General features: G+C 40.9%; 1 protein-coding gene across 1 annotated transcript; it reads left to right on the plus strand.

Moving 5' to 3' along the window:
• The first annotated feature begins 986 nt into the window (after nucleotides 1–986).
• On the plus strand, nucleotides 987–19,522 carry LOC145458528 (GLIPR1-like protein 2). The gene is made up of 10 exons (XM_080336929.1): nucleotides 987–1,470; nucleotides 4,002–4,106; nucleotides 4,170–4,264; nucleotides 5,900–6,044; nucleotides 6,305–6,414; nucleotides 7,550–7,653; nucleotides 11,336–11,380; nucleotides 14,948–15,083; nucleotides 16,845–17,016; nucleotides 19,209–19,522. The coding sequence occupies exons 1-10, from the start codon at nucleotides 1,324–1,326 to the stop codon at nucleotides 19,347–19,349; spliced, it is 1,200 nt and encodes a 399-aa protein (XP_080193055.1). The 5' UTR covers nucleotides 987–1,323; the 3' UTR covers nucleotides 19,350–19,522.
• The last annotated feature ends 2,806 nt before the right edge of the window (nucleotides 19,523–22,328 follow it).

Here is a 22,328-nt window from a genome sequence, read left to right on the forward strand (position 1 = left end):
ACAATTTTATTCAAATATTGAGGATGTGTTTATGTTCGTGTCAGGCGTGAATATTATTATGATATTACATCGCACGATGTGTTTGGAATGCCATTCTACAAGGTCCCGTCAAATAAGGCGTATACTTCGAAATACATTGAATGGCTGTGGCGAGATAGCGCAGTGGTATAATACGCGGCTGCAACACCAATGGGTGCGGGTTCGAGTCCGACCGAGGTCGACTTCCGATTTCCGATATCTAAGTGTTGGAGGTTTACCTAGGCTCCTCCTCGCCACCTCATCCGCGTCAGCGGTGTCTTACAAAAGCCTAGAGGTGGGCCGTGCTATAAGTCGGCAGTTACGGAAAATAAGAAGAATAACGGCCTGGTGTAAATGACCATAGTAGTCGACAAACACCATGAATACCCCAAAAAACAAAAATAAACATTGAATGGCTCTATTATTGATGCTGCGGCCCGCGGTGTCATCGAAAACTAAGGAATTGGTCCGCGAGCACATTTGAGTTTAAGACCTCTGATCTAGCCTATATCTATCATCGGTATTCGATAGTTACGCGTCTGATGATTTCTAATGCTCTGTGCTGTCGGACGGTTCCTAAAATAGTGTCTTCAATACAGCATATTCCAGACAGATAGGTTGTGTGGTTTATTTTGTGAAGTATTATATCCGGCAAGTTCACTACGCGTATAATAATAATGTACGTTGTTGTACCCTTTATATGTATATCCTTCAGAGATAGTCACCTAAATACAATGCCTACTTTCCAATTTTGCTCCCTTTTATATCAACATATTGTGATGTTTTGAGATTGTTGGGTTAATGCAGGGAATAAATGTTTTACCCATAATGTCATCATTAGGTCATACAACATGCCGTTGCATGTTCAATTATTGTGATTTGTTGAAAATAACCGCTACTGCAACTGTGGTATTTACTGTGTTTGCCTGAGATGCTACACGGCCTATTGATCAAAGAGGAATACGCATGTCGACGAACGCTTTCGCTGTCGGCGTTGGCGAAGCTTTATCGCTGCTGGTTGCTGCGATCGCCATTCATTCAGTCGTCGAAACATAGTCGAGTGTCTCGCGGTTCTGTGTTCGCATCGTTATCGGTTGATAAGGAGTAGCCTGTGCATAAGCTATGTGTGGGAGTAGGTGGTTACAGTAGCTATGCTATTCTATTCTAGTTAGAGCTCCAATCATAGTATCTTATAATCTGACTCTCTCTGTGTCCAGCTCACAATAATGATCGATACAGTGTGCATATGAGTTCATTCCGCTGTGGCGGTTACTAGATGAGATATCCACCAGGAAGTTAGTCTACATGAGCGGCCGAAAATTTCAAATTTCGCAGCCCCATGTCGACAACTGTGTCACCTATGCTCAAGACATCATGACGCAAGCTGTTCGCGCACAGCGGATATTATTATTGTGGATTTATCTTCTGTCGTCGTTCGCTGAAGCTTTGAAGGTACGAGCATTGGATTCAAATCGATATTGTAGTCGCTAGGGAATAGATGAACGCAAGAATTCATGTCTAGTGTTAGTGTAGCGAAGCTAACGTGTTCTTCCTGAACGCCTGCCGCGATTCCGTAACTAAGTATGGTCAGTTTTTAAATTTCATATTTTCAAAATATCGAAATCTGGTGATGAAATACGTAGATATTGAAATTACACTGCAACAAGTCGTTCACTTCATTCATGTGAATCTTTCCGGAATTAGCGACTTGTGGTCGGGGCAACTCAACCAGTAAAGCCTAACCAGTACAAATAGTGTGTGAGCGATTATACGTGACTTACTGAACTGACTTGCATATCATTCAAACATACCTTAATAATCAAATGATGTTAACGATTGCAATTACATGATTAAATGTAATCATGGCAAGCTCATACAGTTACCCTCTCGCTATCCGACGCTATGGGTGATTGAGAAGTATGTTACAGAGTTACTTGTCTTGCTCGGCGTACTGTGTGGGTGATTTTATGGTATATACGCCGATAGCTTTGCGCTGTCAGCTGATTTTTATATTACGCTATTGTTCGCTCACGTCAATACCCTTGTTATACGTGTGACCTAGAGCTGTTTATGGTTCGCAGCTCCGGCTACAATTAACCCAGATACCAGTGAAGGATTGATGGGCATTTCCCGTGGTCTGTTAGATTTCACGCGAATGGCCCCAATTAATGACAGTGAATCACCATACTGGATCGCGCGTATACTTCAACATGGATTCCAGCGACTGGATGATAAGTTACGATACCTTTATTGTTCTGTATAATCCCTTCAGGCTAGACTAAAATATGATCGCGATAAAGCGGATATAATCATGCATGCCATTCAATAATATCACCGCAAATATTGACGGAATATTCGTGCAAACTGCATACTACATCTTGTACTGTCGGTGGAACGGAACATTACGCTCCCGTTCCGGTGTAGACTATTTTACAAAGATTCAAAGTGAATAGTTAATAATCCCTGCTACGCATAGGACCGAGCACACAGTATCCTTACCTCGCATTTACCTACACCAATCTTACGGTTTGAATGGATTCTAATTGATCCCTACCAACCTCCTTATTTCGTGACTATCATATCGATTCGAAGGAGCATACCGCAATATAAAGTTGTAAAATGTGTAATATTGGTTATCTCGTAGGGTTGAAATATTTTGGAAATCTGAAAAGATGACAGTTTTTCAAAATTTTCAGACTTGTAAAACCGGAAGAAATACCTGAAAAATGGTAAATTTTTCACACTTCGGTTGACTAAGAAAATAACAGGTCAACTTTCTCGCTCAGCGCCCAAAATACAGTTTTCCCTTTCACGTTATCTGTTGGTTGACTGAAAAAAGGTCAACTTTCCGGCTCAGCCCCCGAAATAACTGCCGGAGCGTTACTTCAATGCTGATTTACTGTATCTCAGTCGATTTTGCCATATACTAACCAAAATTCCCCAAAAAGAGGACAAAATCTCAAAAAAGAGGACATTTAGGCGTCCTCCGAGGACATTCTTAAAAAAGTCACAAACGAGGACGTATGGTAACCCTATTATATCGTAACTTGGCAACATATACCTTAACCCTCTTCATCGCGCAAATGTTATATGAGGAAATATGCGGATGATTATACACCGCACTGCGTCTGATAAAAGGCCGTTTAATAATATTGGAAGTGATATCAGGCAATTGGTAAATTTATCCCCGTTATCAACGCATCAAATAAGCAATCCGAACTTTCATTTAAAACAGTGATTTTATATTGGCACGTTCGGTCAGCAATTACTCATATCGTTCGCTACTTCGGCATTATGTCAGGCTATATACCTTTGCCTCTGCGGCATGCGCTATTTCAACGCCTGCTTGATCGCCTATATACACAGAACGCCAACTGTTGGGTGCAAAGATGCTGATAATAACATTTGCTGAAGCATTTACGAACCACGGATCAGTGCATCCAAATTAATGTAGTGATCGAAACAATTTTAGGATGGATAAATATTGTAAAAATGGTGAGTTGTGTTGGCAGCAAGAGCTCAGACCTTTACATCGCAGGTATCGCCGGTCGCTGCTGTCGCATTTAGTCCGCATATGTAAATTGTAATGATAATGTGATCATGACACTATTGGATACTGACCAATACCGTTATCGACCATTAAAATAGACATGAGCTGGAACGATGCATGGGACTATAGAAGATTGGCAGTACTAATATGACATATCACGTCGCTTACAATTATAGGTGCTCACTGCTCACTGGTGCTAATATGTTGATTGAAACAATTAATCGCATGGCTCTGGATACGTACAAGCTGAAGCTACAACCGTTAGTTTTAATGCTATGCTGGCTGTAGCATCGTAGGCGCGTTACGATCGTTATCAATCTGGAGATATGAGTTAGAACAGTATTGAATCGTTCCTACTTTTACCAATGTGTCGCAAGTTCATGATCTTTTGAAGTAAAACAGTCAAATAATCATTCATATTACTTTTCCGCAGCCTTTTCGTACCACAATCGGACTCACGGATGCTGAAAAGCTTCGTATAGTCGAGCACCATAATAGCATGCGCCAACGGACTTATTCGTCCGACATGCGTTATATGGTATGTGAAGTAAAATTACACGGTCGCGATTACGTAAATCAACACGGCATATTAAATTTACAGACGTGGGACGGCGAATTAGCGTGGGTAGCTGAATCATACGGGATAAGGTGTCGTTTTCGAGGTAATAAGCGCAGACGACATTCGGAATTCGCGAGGTAAGTTCTGGAGTCGTGATGTGTGATATTTTGCTGGCGGCATATTGTACAAGCATTTAATAACGAAAATTGTATGCGGTCACATTGATAGCTGCTGATCGAGGAATGCTAATATTTAAAACCGGTATTGACACTAAATATTTAGGTAACATCAATGCTCATTCAGTGATGTATCGGTAAGCATGTTTCTCATACTGTAATCTGGGAATAGATCGTCTTGGTAGAGAAGGGCATTTACGTATCGAAGGTATGTTCAAAAATCCGTGTGTTACAATTGACAGACATGAATGCATGCAAAAGCCTGACTTACGTCACGATTTCAAACCCTTTTATGAAATTCGTTGATCTAGATTTCTCGTCTACGTAATATACGTCTAGTGTTTTACGTACCTTAGATATGCTTTGTTTTGATTATTTTACAATACCAACCATTAATTACCCAACAGCAATATTTCAGAAAATGATAATAATGTGAAAATGACGTCGCCTTGACGTGAGAGGTACCGTAACAAAGTGATTCATCGTCAGGTGGTGTAAATATAATTCACTAGAGCACGGTTTGAAATGTAAACTTTAAAAATATAATCTTAATCCAATGGCAAATCATGATTCGATTGTGAAACTGTATGTAATCAACTACGTATAGTAGTACTAGTCATTGTTCTTTGTAAACGATGAACTTTATTCAAGTGGTCTTATGCAAACCAATACCATCAACACTCGACATACTGTATTTTTATGTTAGTATTGTCTAAGCTACGATATCAGTTAATCTACGGCCGTTGCACCGATAGCGGTATCATCACACTGCTGAGATGTGGAATGTGACACTGTTTAGCCTATGTCTTGTGCCAATACTGCGCTTATTCATGTCAGAAGGACTTTGTAAAGGTTACGAGTGTAGGATAAACGGTTCGTGCCCTTCTTTGACTTCCGATATGGATATTGCTTGCGTGGTGTATTCGGTTTTATGGATGTATCGTTGTGGTACATGAATTACAGTCGACCAACGTGTTTCTCTTAGGTATGTACACGACAATCAGTACCTTGTAGCTGACCTGCTTTGGTTTTGTATTTGCGAGTGATACCAGTTGGTGATCTAACACGATATATATATAAACAGGTACGCAATTTCATTCAACAAAATCCATGACATATATCACGACACTAATATGCTATTCCAGGTCATTACTGAACAATTATTACACTCTAAAAGCTATAATTGTATAAGAATGAAGTGCCGTTAAAAATCACTCAGCTTTATCAAAACAAAACATTAGTATTAACAAATTAACGTCATTGCTTGCTTTCAACTTAATTAGTCCACCATAGCACGGATGGTGATGGTTAGCTTATGTAGCTCATAGATATCGCAACCATGCTTATGATGATAGTTTTACCCAGTTAAATTAATAGTCGTCAAGTTACTTGAATGCGGGGAGTCAGCAGTATTTCGGAAGTCGGCCAAACCACAACAAGCGTTCGAACACTTGTAGCGAACCAACGTCAGTATTGTGCCACCTCTGGTCACTGTTATGTACTGTACAATGTACATTGTAGCTTGAATTTACTCTCACGGTGCTGCGGAAATAATATGGGGCAAAACCTTTATTCATTTATCGATCTATTTTGCAGCGTTGGCGAGAATATGTACGCGATGACGTACACAAAGAAGTTCAATGTTTCAAGCGCTATGGAAGCATGGCATAAGGAAATGCAGAATTTTCATTATTACTCGGGTACATGTAGGAAGGACACAATGTGTTCCAATTTCACGCAGGTATGCAGAAAGTAAGCAATAACCGTGCCCGTAAATTCCACATCGTACTCAAAATGGTTCAATGCTTTCGGGACTAATTGCACAAATACAAACGAATGGACGTCCTTATCAAGAATAATTACTTTGATTGATTACAGTGTAAGACGTTGTAAAGGTCAAATATCTTGCTGTCGCAGAACCTAGAATAACCTGAAAATCTCTCTCGTCGATTGGTGATTTGAATGGACGTACAAATGACACGGCTTCTTTTCGTTTCCTAGATGATCTGGGCGCAAACTTACAAAGTCGGATGCGCTCTAACTCAATGTCAGTTCATATCTGGAATATCTCTGAGAAACGGTTTACTATTCATATGCAACTATGCGCCAAGGTTTGGATTCGTAATTACATTGCGCTTGCTTTTATAGCTATATGAGCAGTGAGCACTTGAGAAGTTGGCACTCCCACTACAATGCTGCGAATAAGTCGCTCCATATAATACACATATTCCATTCCTGTTACTGTTATATCAGCGCATCCATACGCCTTACCAGCAATGCGCAGGAACAGTCAGTAATGTAATTTTACAGGATTCGAAATATATTGCCGTGTCGGTGCTAAGTGGTACCAATATTAGCTATCATACGACTCTGATTTCGCAGGTTCCTAACAATATTCCCATAGGAGAAAACGGCAAAGCTTCTTTGTAGTAGCCGAGCCGTAACAGAACGGTTGTGCTACTGTTATGCGGTCCAATAGTAACATTTTATCAGTGAAATATGTATTGTTTCGATACTTTATTGTCATCGTTTGAGCATCGAAAACTCGATATACCATAACTCAGCAATTCGGCTCATAAAGATAAGATACATATAGTGCAAATATACGTGATTCAAGATTTGTTTGATCGACTGTCGCTATAGTCACAATCACAATGGTCACAAGTACTGCAAAATAGCCTTGGTCCAGAAATACGAAGTTATTTTGGATGGCGTGCAACGGGCATCATCTTCCTTGTAGTCGCTTCAAGTCATTATTACTGTTTTGACGTCATACAAGGTAGTCAGGTGCTCGGTTTTGTACAGCTCTAAACATTGTTCGGCAACCTCTGGCCCGTGACACAAATTTCATTAGTCCTGTAAGAATTGGAATTATTCGTTTCGGTGCCCTCTTCGTGCTTAGATCTTTTAATTCGCGCGTCGACATGTGTGTGTGCAACAATTAAACATTTGGAATGGGTTTTACGGTTGGGTTCCAAATTTCTAATCAACCATTAACCTCTGCCTTTTAGATTGCCAACTTGAGCTATATGAGGTGCTCTTTGTTCATTATGTAATTATGGATCAGTGACGTAATGATATTGTTGGATTATTTCATATACAGTCGGGCGAAAACGATGCCAATTGATCGGATATCAGTCGATCCTTCATACGTGTCCCAACTCACATTTCTGAAGTCCTTTTTCCACCGTCAGAACTGAATAGTGTTCTGTTGGTTCTCTCATGAAATATTGCCTCTCAACACAGCGGTAACATCGTTGAGGCGAACGGGAAATTTCAAAGAGCGTACGAACGTGGACACGCGTGTAGTCGGTGCGAGAAAGCGGATTACTGCAGGCGGAAACTGTGTGGTGAGTAGAGTTTTCAGAGTTGATTTAAAAATGTCCGGGGCAAGCTCGAAAACTAGATATCGCATGGTCCATCGCACATTTCCGGTGACATCTACCGTTCTCACATGCCTTGTTCAATGAGTGTTAGGGATGGTGCGAACCCTAAAAATGTTGTCGTGAGAGGGAGAGAGAGAGAGAGATATGGTATTCTTTTTCGCCTGCACCATCGAGATGCTTTGACGACGGAGATGCGATACGGCCTTTATAGTAAGGTCATCTAGTCAGCACCCCCGGTTTTTTCTCCTCCATGCTATCCGTGATTGCTGAGCGCCTAGCAGGATAGCCGCGGATACCAGTTTTCGAGTCTTTGGTCTGACCCGGTCGGGGATCGAACCCACGACCTACCGATCGAGGAGCCGGACGCACAACCATTACACTATTAACATTTATATAAGATTCGTTGTGAGCACCAAAGCGAACATATGTCACCATAATGCAAATTAAACATAAATCATTTTTGCTTTCCTGTCTGCGCCATTACCTGTATTAGATATAGTCATTGATGAGAGTATTCTTGGTGTCATTCAAAAGATGTCACTCAGTACATGCGGACTGGAGCGAATTCTACCACCATGCGGGTGTTTTGGCAATTTCACTCATATAAGTGGTGCAAGCTCATCTCAGACCCAATGTATACTTTTCAACAAGTCTAGTGTAAGACGAATTCGAAATAATATAAAATCATAACCGCATGAATAAGTAGTGCAAAGAGACAAAATCTACATAAGTTCTTCGAAAACGTAGATGTACTTCATTACTGCTCATATCTGAGAATAACACAACCAGAATGACAACAGAGTGCTGGATCTATTTGTATTCTTCTCTAAACTGAGACAACATTCCTTCTCGGACTTTATGCGCAAATCTTCCATAGTAATTACCCGAGACACAATCCGCAATTGATGACGTCTGGCTCGGCGCAATTAGTAGGGCTGGGCAAAATCGAGTATCTGAATCTGAGTGATTCGATTCTGAATCACGTAATACGCTTCGAGCCGAGTGGAGTATCGCTCATTATGACGTCACAACAGAATGTACTATGTCAAAGTTCAAATATGTACCTTTTCTGCCACCACAAAGAACATAATACGTGTCGGCCGTCGCATTAAAGATACTTTGGTATTTTTTCGACCATACCGATTTCATTGCAATTCTTGACAATGTTGTGGGATGATGATGAGTAGGAAATGTGTTTATTTCCAGTAACGTTCGTAGCTTTGTGCTATGTCTCGTATGCTGCGACACGGCCGATCAAGGTTTCAAGGCTTCCTCAGTGAAATGTATTATCAAAACTACAATTCTCCTCATTAAATTAACTTTCAGTGACGGGAAGCGTATAATTTCAGTACTCGAAAAAATCGTCTTTTACTTCTCGACTCGAATCATTAAAATTAATGCTCGTTTCAGATTCGAGTACTCGAATCATTGTGCCTATAGTTCTCGTAATTAGCCGCAGCACGATAATCCAGCGCGTATCGCTAATTATTATCGTTAGTACTTTGACTAGAGCAGTGGTTCCCAACCTTTTTGTCTTCATTCCCCACTTCAGACTTATTCCGAGCCTTCATTCCCCACTACCCAAAACTTTTGTCATTACGGAGCGGCTATTTGCTTGTTTGAGTACACAAGACACGCAACCAAACCTGTGCGCAAGAAAATCGCCTATAAGTGCAACATAAAGCTATTGTGAACCGATACCGGTAACCGCCAAAATTTAGCGCAAGCGGTACATTTCAAGTCATTCTGGTCACACTGCATGCGTTTGTGACGTCATCATTGGTTATCCAGAGTTAAAAATTCGTTTTTGTGAACAACACGCTATGTAATTTTCGATGCATACATTCCAGAGCAGTTAACTGGTAACCAGGGCCGTATAACAGCACTTCGTCAGGCCCCCCCCCCGAAACGTTGGCCGTGGGCCCCCCATAGGGTGATAAACCTAACTTCTGGGGGGCTTCGCCCCCCAGACCCCCCGTTTGGCTGGCCGCTTTTTGACGCTATTTTACATCTGAATTGGGTGTCCGTTAGGTGAATCAGCTTTTCCCGCCTAGACGCGCGAAGCGCGAAAAATTTCAGAAAATCATGATTGAATCAGGCAATATGATCGGGAATTACATATATATTGCTATCAATTTTGATCCTCTCCCTGCTCACGTAATCACATTTACCGGTAGAGCTGAGCGAGGTATGTTTTAAAACGTAGTTCCGCCCAATAATAATTAGACATCTTCGGGCGTATACCCGTTGGCAGGAACGAAACAGCACTTCGTCAGCCTCGCCCCCCCCACAAAAACTTGGGTTTGGGGGTCTCATAGGGTGATAAACCGACCCCCTCATCACAGTGTTCGCTTTTGCCACGAACTTAGCTGCACCCTGCACTGTTTAGTGAGCCAGCTCGAAGCGCGAAAATTTTCGATAATTCATGATACAATCGGTCAATAAGATCGGGAATTGCAAATATATTGCTATCAATATCTTGTCCTCTCTGCTCACGTTATCAGATTTACCGGAAACTGTAGGGCCCGTAAATAATAATTAAACATCTTCGGGCAGCCGGACCCGTTGGTATGACTTCGTTACATGATTTTATTTCGTGACGTCCTGTCTGCTATATCAAACATATAGAATCGCTCAAACGTACCAAACTAAAAGACGCACACGATTTCAAATTGTGATTTCTTCACAGGCATACATTTTTTTCCTGCTGGATGGTATTTGTCTTCTGAGGTTCAGATTGCCAAGACAGGAAGCAACATATGGCGCCAGTCATATAGGCGCCTATGGACAATTAAACCTAATATTTTGTATATATAACGAAGTTTTCGGTCTGCGTAAGGGCAGTCTGTTTCGGCCAAGATTTTCGCGCTGCCGATCGTTCTGGCACACTTCTTGGAGTCGCATGTAATAAGTCCTAAATCGTTATATATCTTGGTGCGTAGTGGCGTATTAATGGCCAACGCCGATATGTCCATTTCTATAAATCTTGCGTGTTTTTTCTTGGGGGAAGAGTACCAAATAATCAAGATTTCTGGCAACTTTAAATCGCGCCCTGCGCGAAAAATTTTGGAAAAAATTGCATAAATTTTCAAAAAATATTCTATAATTTATGCTAATTCACGAAATAATTTGGGGCCCCCTTCGAGCTCGGGCCCCCCCCCAATTGGGGGGTTTGGGGTGCGGCAGTTACGGTGCTGCTGGTAACGGTTATTGCACATGTGTCTCCGTAAATAAGTAGACTGTGCTGTATATAACGTTTAACAAATGCGTCTAATCCCCACCAGAAACCATTAAATTCCCCACCGTTTGGGAATCACTGGACTAGAGGGTTATTATTGGGTTTATGAATTATCACTTATTGACCATTCAACTTTTACCGTCCAAACTGTTCACAGCTTAGATTCTTTCAAGAACCGTTTGCTAACACGAACCTCTGAATTATCGAACGTGACCATAACATTCACACCACCTCAAGTATGTAAATATATGCGCATACGAAGCTCAATCGTTATCGGTAAAAGTGGGAAAAGGGAAACATTGAAGACATTAGATCCACTTCTGATGTTGCTTAAATCTCTTCGCTCTTTCATTGCTGAAATACAACAATAATATTACGGCGATGTGATAATTGTCTCTCATATTTCAGCGAATCCAAATAGAGATATTTTACCTCCGCCGCCGGATATACCAGGTGAGTAAAGCTGATATTTGAGATCCTGTCGCATGTCATTCATGAATGCTATAATATCCGTGTTGCGTTCTTTACGCCACCACGATTTACACCTAGAGGTAATTTGAGCAATCTTCTCACGAGGTTACTGTGACCCCGAAGCTCATCGATTAGGAACCGCTGATAGAGGTCAGCAATTGCTAATGACGCAATAACGATGTAATAAACACTGATGTACTTCCTCAATTGCTTCTGCACAGCGTGGAGCAGATAGGGTAATGATGGTGTTCTAATCTTACTTGCATCGCTATGCAGACATTACGAACTGGTTATAATTTTTACCATAGACTTCGAATTCATTATAATACAAACGCTACGAGAGTAAGCTATTGGCGAAATTGATTTCATACTTCCGAATTTTAAACCGGTTATAACTTAATAATATTGGCACTTGGCAGTATGCTGTGTATTAGGAATGAATGAACACAACGTGCCGTATTTCGTTATTGCGCTCGACTGAGGGATGCGTATTTTATTTTAGTGGGCCATCAAAACTGACAGTCCTTTGGCGGTTTTGATGCTGGTTGTACTGTCCGTGTTAATTCTGGGTCAAGTGGTCTTGGAAGTCGAAGATAATGTCGTAAAAATCATTCAATTCGTTACAACAATGATCCGATCAAGGCACTTTCTTTGTGTGTAATCATTGGTTCGTGCAGTGAAACTTCATATGTATATTATCCCCAACGCATGCTAAAAATGGGATTGCTCCGCAGTCAATAAAATTGCTTACATTGGATTTAAGATTACAAATAGCCACGAGGCAATCATTATGTATTCACCCCCTCAATTGTTCTGAATTGGAAACGAGAGTTTATAGTAACTTCGTTGGTTTATTATACTTTCGGCGCGCCGTTTCATGTCGCAAGCATCATTACAGATTTTTAAGTGGATTACACGCTGAGCGAGTCATAAAACGTACCGGTAAATAGTCGCAAATAATTCCTGATCTCTCGCAAGATCAATAGGGATCTGAATGAACGGGGTTTAATTGATGCAAATGTGCTTAGGATAACTGGACTAAATATACTTTGAAAGTAATATTCCACGGTCGCCGTAATCTGTTTACTTTCTCTCATCCCGAGATTTCATATAAATGAGATTGGTGTTGTGGCTTGCGGAGGCACGCACCATTAATTCGACGTGGACATTTGTAATCGCGAGTGTATAGATTAGTAATTGGAGTAAAGAGTCGGATTTGACCCTGCAATGCCGAATGGCGATCGCTTTTTTATCTATCGTTATTAAACGTGGTGCAAATCGCCTTGTTATCGGAGCAAAAGTATCATCACTTTACGTCTGGTAATTTCTGTGAAGTTATAATAAACACGTGCGTTAAATTAATATTTTCTGTTACATATGTAATACGTACGTACGAAAAAATATCAATTTAAACAATGCATAATTTCACAAAATGGATAGCAGGTTTGTATCGTTTTACAGAGATCATTCATTTGAAATTGGGATAATATAATGCATCTCGATCGCTTCTAAAATAACTTCACTTTGTACAACTATAGGTACTATACCAGGGTCGCAGATAGCTTGTATCGGCAGCAATTATATAGGACACTAGAACAATGGTTCTTAAACTTATCATACCGCGACCCAAATCTGAGTTTTATTGACTTCTCGCGACCCAAGCCTCGCACGTCGAAATAATGTAATATTCATGTTATTACGCCACGTTTTTACGGTCATTTACGAAACAGAAAGGCGCAGACAACCACTTGTACGCAACGCAGTTCTGAGTAACATTTATGACGCGCGCGATTTTAAATTGGCGATTAATGGGGATTATTCTGTGCCGTCCATTTCGACGACGGGGCATATCAATATAAAAGGATTTAGCAAACCATGGACGGTCATTTGAATATAGGGTTGCCGGTGAACCCAGCCCTCGGTAAACCCAGCCTTACAAACCCAGCCCTCGGTAAACCCAGCCCTCGGTGAACTCGGTCCTTGGGAAATTTTGTATTCACGGATTGAGTAAGCGGGGGAGATAACGCGACGCTCACATACTCTACTTGTTTGTTTCGTGGTATTCATGGTGTTTCTCGAATACTATGGACCTCGGTGAATTCCGCCCCCGGACAATTTTGAATTAAAGCTGGGAGCTGGGATATTAGGGTTGGCGGAGGTAGGATATTAGGGTTGGTGGAGGTGGGATATTAGGGTTGGAGGAGGTGGGATATTAGGGTTGCCGGAAGTGGGATATTAGGGTTGGGGGAGGGGGGATATTAGGATTGGGGGAGGTGGGATATTAGGGTTGGTGGAGGGGGATATTAGGGTTGGGGGGGGGGGGGGATATTAGGGTTGCCGGATGTGGGATATTAGGGTTGCCGGAGGTGGGATATTAGGGTTGCCGGGGGTGGGATATTAGGGTTGGGGGAGGGGGATATTAGGGTTGCCGGAGGTGGGATATTAGGGTTGCCGGAGGTGGGTTATTAGGGTTGCCGGGGGTGGGATATTAGGGTTGGGGGAGGGGGATATTAGGGTTGCCGGTGAATACAAAATTTCCCGAGGGCCGGGTTCACCGAGGGCCGAGTTTGTAAGGCCGCGCTTGGCGCTTGCGCAATCGTGATCACGTGATCTGATCACGCCGTGACTGCGTAATCTACGCATGCCCTGACCTCCTTACAAGATCGACAAATCAGTTGATAATAACATTATTAGTTTAATAATTCATAATAATACTTGTTAATACACTTAATTACAAAAGTTCCCGAGGGCCGAGTTCACCGAGGGCTGGGTTTACCGAGGGCTGGGTTTGTAAGGCTGGGTTTACCGAGGGCTGGGTTCACTGGTAATCGAATATAGAGCCAAGGTTTTTATTGCCCTCGATTTTTTGGGGAAAACGCGCTTTCCCCATTCACATGTTGCCAAAACTTCATATCTTCTGGTGCGGAAGGGGGTCGGACGGAAATACATGAGAAGTATGTGCACCACAATCAGTACCTTGTAGCTGACCTGGTTTTGTCTTGTATTTGTGAGTGATACTGGTGATCTGACGCGATATATATATAAATAGGTACGCAATTTGATTCAACAAAATCCATGACAAACATCACCGCACTAATTTGCTATTCTAGGTCAATACTGAACAATTATTCCACTCTAAAATCTATAATTATATACTGCTGAAGTGCCTTTGAACAGCGCTCAGGTATACCAAAACAAAATATTAGTATTAACAAATTAACATGATTGTTTGTTTTCAACTTGGCTAATCCACATAGTACAGATGGTGATGATTAGCCTATGTAATCTATACGTAGCACAACTAAGCTTATGATGATTGTTTTACCCAGTTAAATTAATAGTCGTCAAGTTACTTGAATGCGGGGAGTCAGCACTATTTCGGAAGTCGGCCGAAGCAGAAGCGTTCGAACACTTGTAGCGAACCAATTTCCGAATTGTGTCACCCACTGGTCACTGTACTGTACATCGTAGTTTCAATTTACTATCTCACTGCTGCGGGAAGAACATGGGGCCAAATCTTTTATTCATTTATTCGGTCTATTTTTGCAGATAAATCCACGATTAAATACGTTGTAACGATCGCTGTGTTATCGTGCGTTGTAGTTGCCTTACTCCTTTTCATTGTGGCGCGCCACTTTCATTTAACGATTCCGTGCGATGATTTCAAGACAACATTTACGAGAAGGTAAGATTCGAAGAAGTCAAGTTTCATATTGCTTGGTCTGATTGGAAGTTGCCAATATATTAATTACCAGCAGCAGATACGTTTAGTAAACATTACTTGTGAGCTGTATTCCCGTCGTTATGCTTTCAGACTGATTGACTTTTACTTAAAGTTTTCTTCGGTCCGACTTCTTACCTTTTATCACTTATTATTAGGGCAAGTTTTTGTAACTTTTGCAACTTTTTTACAGCATCCGACAGCTTCCTAGATACTCAGAATTTATGTACTACGATGTTTTAAGCTGTTTGAAGGGATTTTACAGTGCAACTATTTGCAACTTTTCCCTTCCCTTTTTCATGTCAATTTCTACTGAAACTTTTACCAAATATTGCGGTAAAACATGGTACCAAAAATCAACTATTTCTAGTATGGTTCTATTCTCTTTGATTTGCAAAACAAAGAGCAATATGATGGGTTAGCTGCATCTCACTGTTATCTATAACACAATGGCTTGCAAGCAAGAAGTTCAACTACCCCTGCCAACGACCGTGCCCGAACAATATGTAAATAGTTCGCTTCAATTCTGTCGTTTGAATTCGAATTAGTTTCCCATTTCACGAACGCCCAGACGAAACTGCCGAAAATTACATTTTCACTGAGTCACCTTTTTCAGGCTATTGCTTTTGTTAAAGTCACCGAGAGTGAGTTTTCCTGTAATGCCTTGGGTCAGGTTTGCAGACCTAGGGGGCTTGGGGTGTGTTATTTGACTTGTTTTAGGGGGGGGGGGTTACAGCTATGCTGTTTGGCTCTTTAGGTGAAATTATTCCAGCATTGCGTAATTTTCTTGCTATGTGCCGCAGAAAATGTAGTTTTGGGAGGTTTCGCCAGACCGAGCGTTACATGGCCATTAAATAACAAATTTGACAGCTCTGCGGGAACTAGGTTATACAACGGAACCTTCCGAGTATGTCATACCCTAATAATTCAAAAAATATATATATGCAACTTTTTACTGCAGCTTTTGTTAAAATTCAATGAAACTTTCTCGCGAATTAGTGCAGCAAAAGCTTGCCCTACCTATTATTTAAAATACTGAAGATTTTTAGAATATCCAATTTTTGGCGGAGGCGTGGCCTGTAACGTACGTGTTGTAGGCAGAACTGATCAGCAACAAAGTACTTCTACTTTATTGAAATTCTTCCCTACTTGTGACATTTACTCAGTGGTAATGCTTTTAGAGTCCTTTCACTTACACTGAACCTTTTTCTTGGATTTGAAATGATAGAAAGCAGTTTTGGGATAAGTTTAAATCACTTTCATTAGGACAGTTGTCATATTTATCGCTTGTAATAGCCACAGTATCACGGCAAACGAAAATATTTACAAATATTCCATGTATTCGTAGTCTCATTACTAATGTTTCCTCCAAGCTGCGCATATGTGCAGTGCTGACACGGTATCTGCGCACAGAAAATCTAGGTTGCGCACAAAAAATTCGAAGTGATGACCTTTTGTTTTAGTCGTTACGCACTGTTTTCCAAGGGTCTGCTCAGTGACTTTGTGAGTGTGCGCAGACTCTTTCAACATTAGACGGAACATTGCTCTGTAGTGATTGTGGGTTAGTCGCAAATATACTTCCCGATAATTCGGTAGTATGCCTAGCCATCTTCGTGTAACTGCTAAAGGTGTGTGTATTGTGTATCCGCGACCAGTACTACTTTTTGTAACTACTTATAATTCGACATGAGTATCACTGTTGACTACATCGACCTCTGATTGTAGCTCAAGCGATGACGAAAAAAGTCAGAACGGTTCTTTATCAGAAGATGAAGATAATTCCAGGGATAAATCCGACCCTCTTCTGGTGGAAGCCGAAGAGGGAACTGACGAAGTCGGCGAACTTGAGAAGAAAGAAGAAAGGCCAAGTAAAGATAACCCTTCGTCGGAAGAAGCTGTAAGTTTGCACCGCTTGAAGACGTCATCACCTGACCTGGCATTTGATTTCCTTTGTATTCCTAATTGCCGATCCATTCCCAATATATATGCGGAGGTGGTTATATAGTCAGCCTTCCTATTTGAATAAAAGTAAATGTAGCACCTATTATTTCAACTCAATCACTAGTAGAAGTAGCGATTTTATAGATGTAATAAAACCACGTATAAAAGATATAGGAAATTAGGGCATGAAAATGCTAAATTAAGTTGCTTCAAGCAGTCGGCCGAGATACATCGCCTACTTCTAGCTGCTAATCTGAAGCGGCTACATTCGAACAGTCAAGGTGAAGTCCCTACAAATAGACGCGGTCACAATTTCAGTGATAAAGTATTCCGAATTCTACTAACAGTATTCCTAAAACTACTGAATTAAAAAAGTGTAAAAAATTAGGTTGAGTTCCCTGAAAACCCGTCAGGTAAAAGTGGAAGCGGTCGATAAACATCGCTACTTCAGTAAGTGCTACATGTAATCGAATTTCAAATTTGAACTGCATAGATTTTATTTTTGTAAGTATGGCTTCGTAATGCTGGTATTCCAGTATTCCATTTTACTTTGGATCGAATCAGTGAAGCAATCAATTTCGCTGAAGCAACCACAATCTGACAACCAACACCTGTAATCGCTATGAGTAGAGCCCAACTGATATCGTTTATTTTAGTTTATACCGATAAAACCGATGACTAGAACGCCAATATATTTTCAGCAAGTAATAAAAATATATAGCATCTAGCTCAGGGGTCACCAACCCGGTGCCCGCGGGCACCAGGTAGCCCGCGAGGACTAGATGAGTAGCCCGCGAGCCCATTCTAAAAATAGGTTGAATAGCAGCATTTACCAATATTCGTCAGATTATTACCAGTGAGCTTTTGAATATATATATATTTATTTATTTATTTATTCAGCTATTCTTGTTTAAAACACACTAACATGTAACTTACATATATCAACACTTGAAAATATCTTCAATGACAATTAGTAATATATAGATGTAGGCCTACGTGACAGAATCGCCAGAAATTCAAGATACGGCGCATTGCCTATAAAGGCGACATGACGGAATGCCGTCCACGGTCTTCTTGAAATGGTGGGGGGGGGGGTCCGTTACGATAGCTCGACGACCAGGACAATGCCAAAGTAGTAAACAATATTACTATTCGGAGTCAGATAGACGTGAAGTACTAGCAGATTTTCAATATATGTATACCCATTACGTATTGCATCTTTTTGCACAGCTTGTTTCTGTTATACTCAACACAGTTTAATATACCATGTTTCTAACTTTCTGTAATCGTTGCTGCTGTCCGGTATAATGAAATCTTGTAATTTCTGGATGCTGAACAGTTGGAGATTGAAATTGTAACACTGCAAAATGACCCCCACCTCAGTCTGCAGCAAATGTTTGGTGCATTGTTGATACGGAAAATTACAGTGGTGTATGCGCAGCAGCTATGAAGGTTGCAAGCGTCTATGGTTCAACTTCTCGTTGTGAATCAGCCTTTTCGGACATGAACTGCATCAAAAACAAACACAAAGCACTCTCAATCAATGCACATCTGGAACACTCACTCAGAATTGCAGTGTCAAGTTACATACCAGAGTACAGCGCACTAGTTGATATCATACAATGCCAGGCATCCCACTGACTGCTATAGAAACAGATAACATGATGTCCAGTCCTGCCCAGTGCTATGAATATCAAAGCGGAAATTCAGTGTGGTACGGGTAAACGACGGGAGTAAATAGTAGCCCGCCGAATCAATCATTACGCAAAAGTAGCCCTCGGTTGCAAAAAGGTTGGTGACCCCGGAATTGTAGCTTATTGCGAATGCATAAAACCTTAGAGCCTTTGCTATGCTTGGCACCCAAAAGCTATAAGAAATATATGAATATTCCGAGACTCACAGTCACAAATTACAGTTCTCGTACTCCATACAACTGTGAAGTCACAGAAATTACAGATACTTTTTGCCTCAAATGGACGATACTGATATTTCAATATAAGTGTGATACCGACTCGATGTTATGGGCGAACCATAAATAATTGGCGGTCGGGTTCTAGTTATGAGCTCGTGGTCAATAATGTTGTACCCATTTGATTGTGTGACAAGCTAACACCCTGGTTTTCAAATCCCTAATATTCTCATTTTTAGCTTGAACGCGACACACCTAAAGTTTTCAGAAATGCCTCCAGCAGAAGATCATCCAGAATAAGTCTCCCAAGACCATCGCACCCTGCGCCGCGGTCTCCGCCGCCTGTATTTCCTGCGCCGGTGCTGGATAAATTCCGTTGACTGCGCTTTTCGTTGTATATTGTCCTTGCGAATCTGGTGATTTATTACCTTGTCAGTGAGAATCTCATATATGCATTTCTGTTTGCTTCTACCTATTTCACAACGCTTCGATTGTTTCAATCGCTTCAACTATTTTCAAACGGGGCACCAATATTACACTTCATGATATTTTGCGGTGTAGTAATGTTTTCGTCTGCTAATCATCCTGTAGCCATTTACGGATACTATGCAATGACAACTTATTGAGGAATGAAAATAGTAACTCATGCGTCCTGATTCCATGACTTCTTCAACAGCGCGGATGCAAGTATTGCGGGTATGCATGTCATTTCCCGAAGGAAACCCTGAAAGCTACACTTGAAATAGGATATTGATATGAACCGGAATATAGCTGAGTCGTGGTACAGAACTTGAATATAGCTTTCAATACAATATCCATTGTATAATAATATTTATTAACTCGAAGACTTTTCGGGTGCCTCTTTTCAAGGGTTAACGGCACACTAAAAGGGATTTAAACACATTTAAAAGCAAAACCAAAAAGGCAAAGTCTGACGCAACAATCAAAATCACAAACCATGAAATTCGCATTGTACCAATGGCAACAATAACAAACTATGAAGTATACGGACATTCGGTACTATAGTAACTACGCAATTCGTAAATAAACAGTTACACGCACGAAACACATGCACTAATGAGAAATTTGTAGGTTATAGAGGAAATCTGTTTGTCTACATAAAATAGGTTTGTTCAACTGAATAATAGTAGACTCCAGCACTTTTAGATGAAACAAAGATCTACCACGCGCAATGACAGTGAACATATTGTCATCATAGTGCTGTGGACAGCAGTGGCGTAGCAGCCACCTGGCGGTTCTGGCTCTGCGCCAGGGGCGGCAGGCTCCAAGGGGGCGGCAAAATTAGGCTGCACAGTGCACACCAATTCTTTAATTATGTATTATAGTGGTCCCCACCGTAAGTACTATTTTATTCAAATCCAAATTTTTCGACGGCAATAACTCTGCTTCCACTGTCTGGAATTTAACAAAATTTGGTGAACATCGTTTCTATAGACAACCTAACACTTTCATGGGGTGAACAGAAAATTTTCAAATTTTTTGTTATTTATTTTTATATAATGAATAAAAACTTTCTTCTCCTGTAGCAATGCGGCTACTGGTTGGAATTGTACCAAATTTGGTGTGTAGGCTTAAATTAAGCAACCTAACAATTTTATCAAGTAGCCAGTGCGATTGGAGAAAAAAAGTCATTTTTGAAGAGCCCTAGTGCACAGTGTACACAAAACAGCCGGCTAAAAGCAGCGTAATTGGTAGTCCTATATAGCTGGCGTCCCGGGAGCTTAATCAGACTGGTCTCAATCGAAAGCTAGTGTCGCGCTGATTTGGAATATGTTAACATGACAATGGAACCACTCCTAACAATCGGAACACAATGACCAATCGACCGTGATAATGGAAATTATATCGTGCGATTATTCGGAAAATTGCCGATTTTCAAACCAGGATTTAAATTGTATTTCCGGAATCAGGGCAACGATAGCTTTCGATTACGATCAGTATTGTTAAATTTGACCGCACGGAGGGCCTGGCCAACTATAGGATGACCATGACCAATTATGCTGCTTTTGACTGTCTCATCAGTAGTGTCTGGGTAGTGGGTATTCAAGTGTGACAACTAAGTTGCCCACCTATATCCGTAGGTTAGTGATCTATACTTTGGGTTACGATTGGGGTTTGGCAAAATCGAGTACCTGAGTGATTCGATTCTGAATCACTTATTAATAATAATATGCTTCGAGTCGAGTCGAGTCGAGTATTCCAATATCCCTCTATATGAGGTCAAAACAGAATGCCATATGTCATAGTTAAAATATGTACCTTTTATCCCACCACAAAGAATAGAATGCCTGTTATACATCACAATAAAGATACTTTGGTATTTTTTCGACCATACTGAATTCGTTGCATTTTGTGACAATTTTGAGGGGTGATCATGACTTCTGAAATGTGGTATTTCCACTAAACTTATAACTTCTGCACTACATGTTTTGTATGCTGCGATACGGCCAATCAATGTTTCAAGGCTTCCACAGTGGAAAATAGTATCGAAACTATAATTATCGTTGATAAATTAACATCAATGGCGAGCAGCGTATAATTTCAGTACTCGAAAAAAATCGTATTTTACTACTCGACTTGAGTCATCAGATTGGAGTACTCGAATCATTGTGCCCAGCCCTAGTTACGATTTGGTACAGCAGACCGAGATAGCTGTGAAGGTAAACCGGTCCTAGTAACTGTATAAGTTGGTTATAATTGTCGGATTGACAGATTGGGCTTAAATTTATACAAGTGTTAATTAAGACTCGAAAATGAAATACATTCGTTCGCTATTTCTTGTCTTCATTATTTTTGGCGTTATTAACGTTGAGACGGCGAGGCTGAGACGCGGCATATTATTTGCAATATATTTTTTGAAAAGATTGCTTGAACATGAATCTATGTAAAAATTTGATGCGGTCTACTGAGGGGGGCGGCATTTTAAGCGAGAGCCAGGGGCGGCAGCACATGCTGCTACGCCAGTGGTGGACAGGCGGGGTTTTCACTCAAATGCTGACCGATTGACGAAGCATATGCTTGGTAATCGTCATAGCAGTCTGTTTTGGCAGCCAATTTGCCATGACGTGCAAGCTCCGTGCGAGTATTTGCGCATGTTTTTGACCGAATCAATTTTGGGATATGCTGCTTAATACGCTCAAAATATCTTTGAGATGTACTGTACGTCCTACATACCTACTATCACAATCACAGTGGCACTTGTATTGGTAAACAACATCACTTGCATTAAAGGCAGGAAGTGCATCTTTTCGAGAGTTGGGCAACAAGGGTTTCGTTGTGTACACCACATGGTTGTTTACGCTGTAATAACAACGGTGAACAGCCAATTTAATGAGTTT

The sequence above is a fragment of the Botryllus schlosseri genome, chromosome 2 (genome assembly GCF_051294905.1).
Source record: "Botryllus schlosseri isolate E-star chromosome 2, Bs_hap1, whole genome shotgun sequence".
In the NCBI taxonomy this organism is placed as follows: Eukaryota; Metazoa; Chordata; class Ascidiacea; order Stolidobranchia; family Styelidae; genus Botryllus; species Botryllus schlosseri.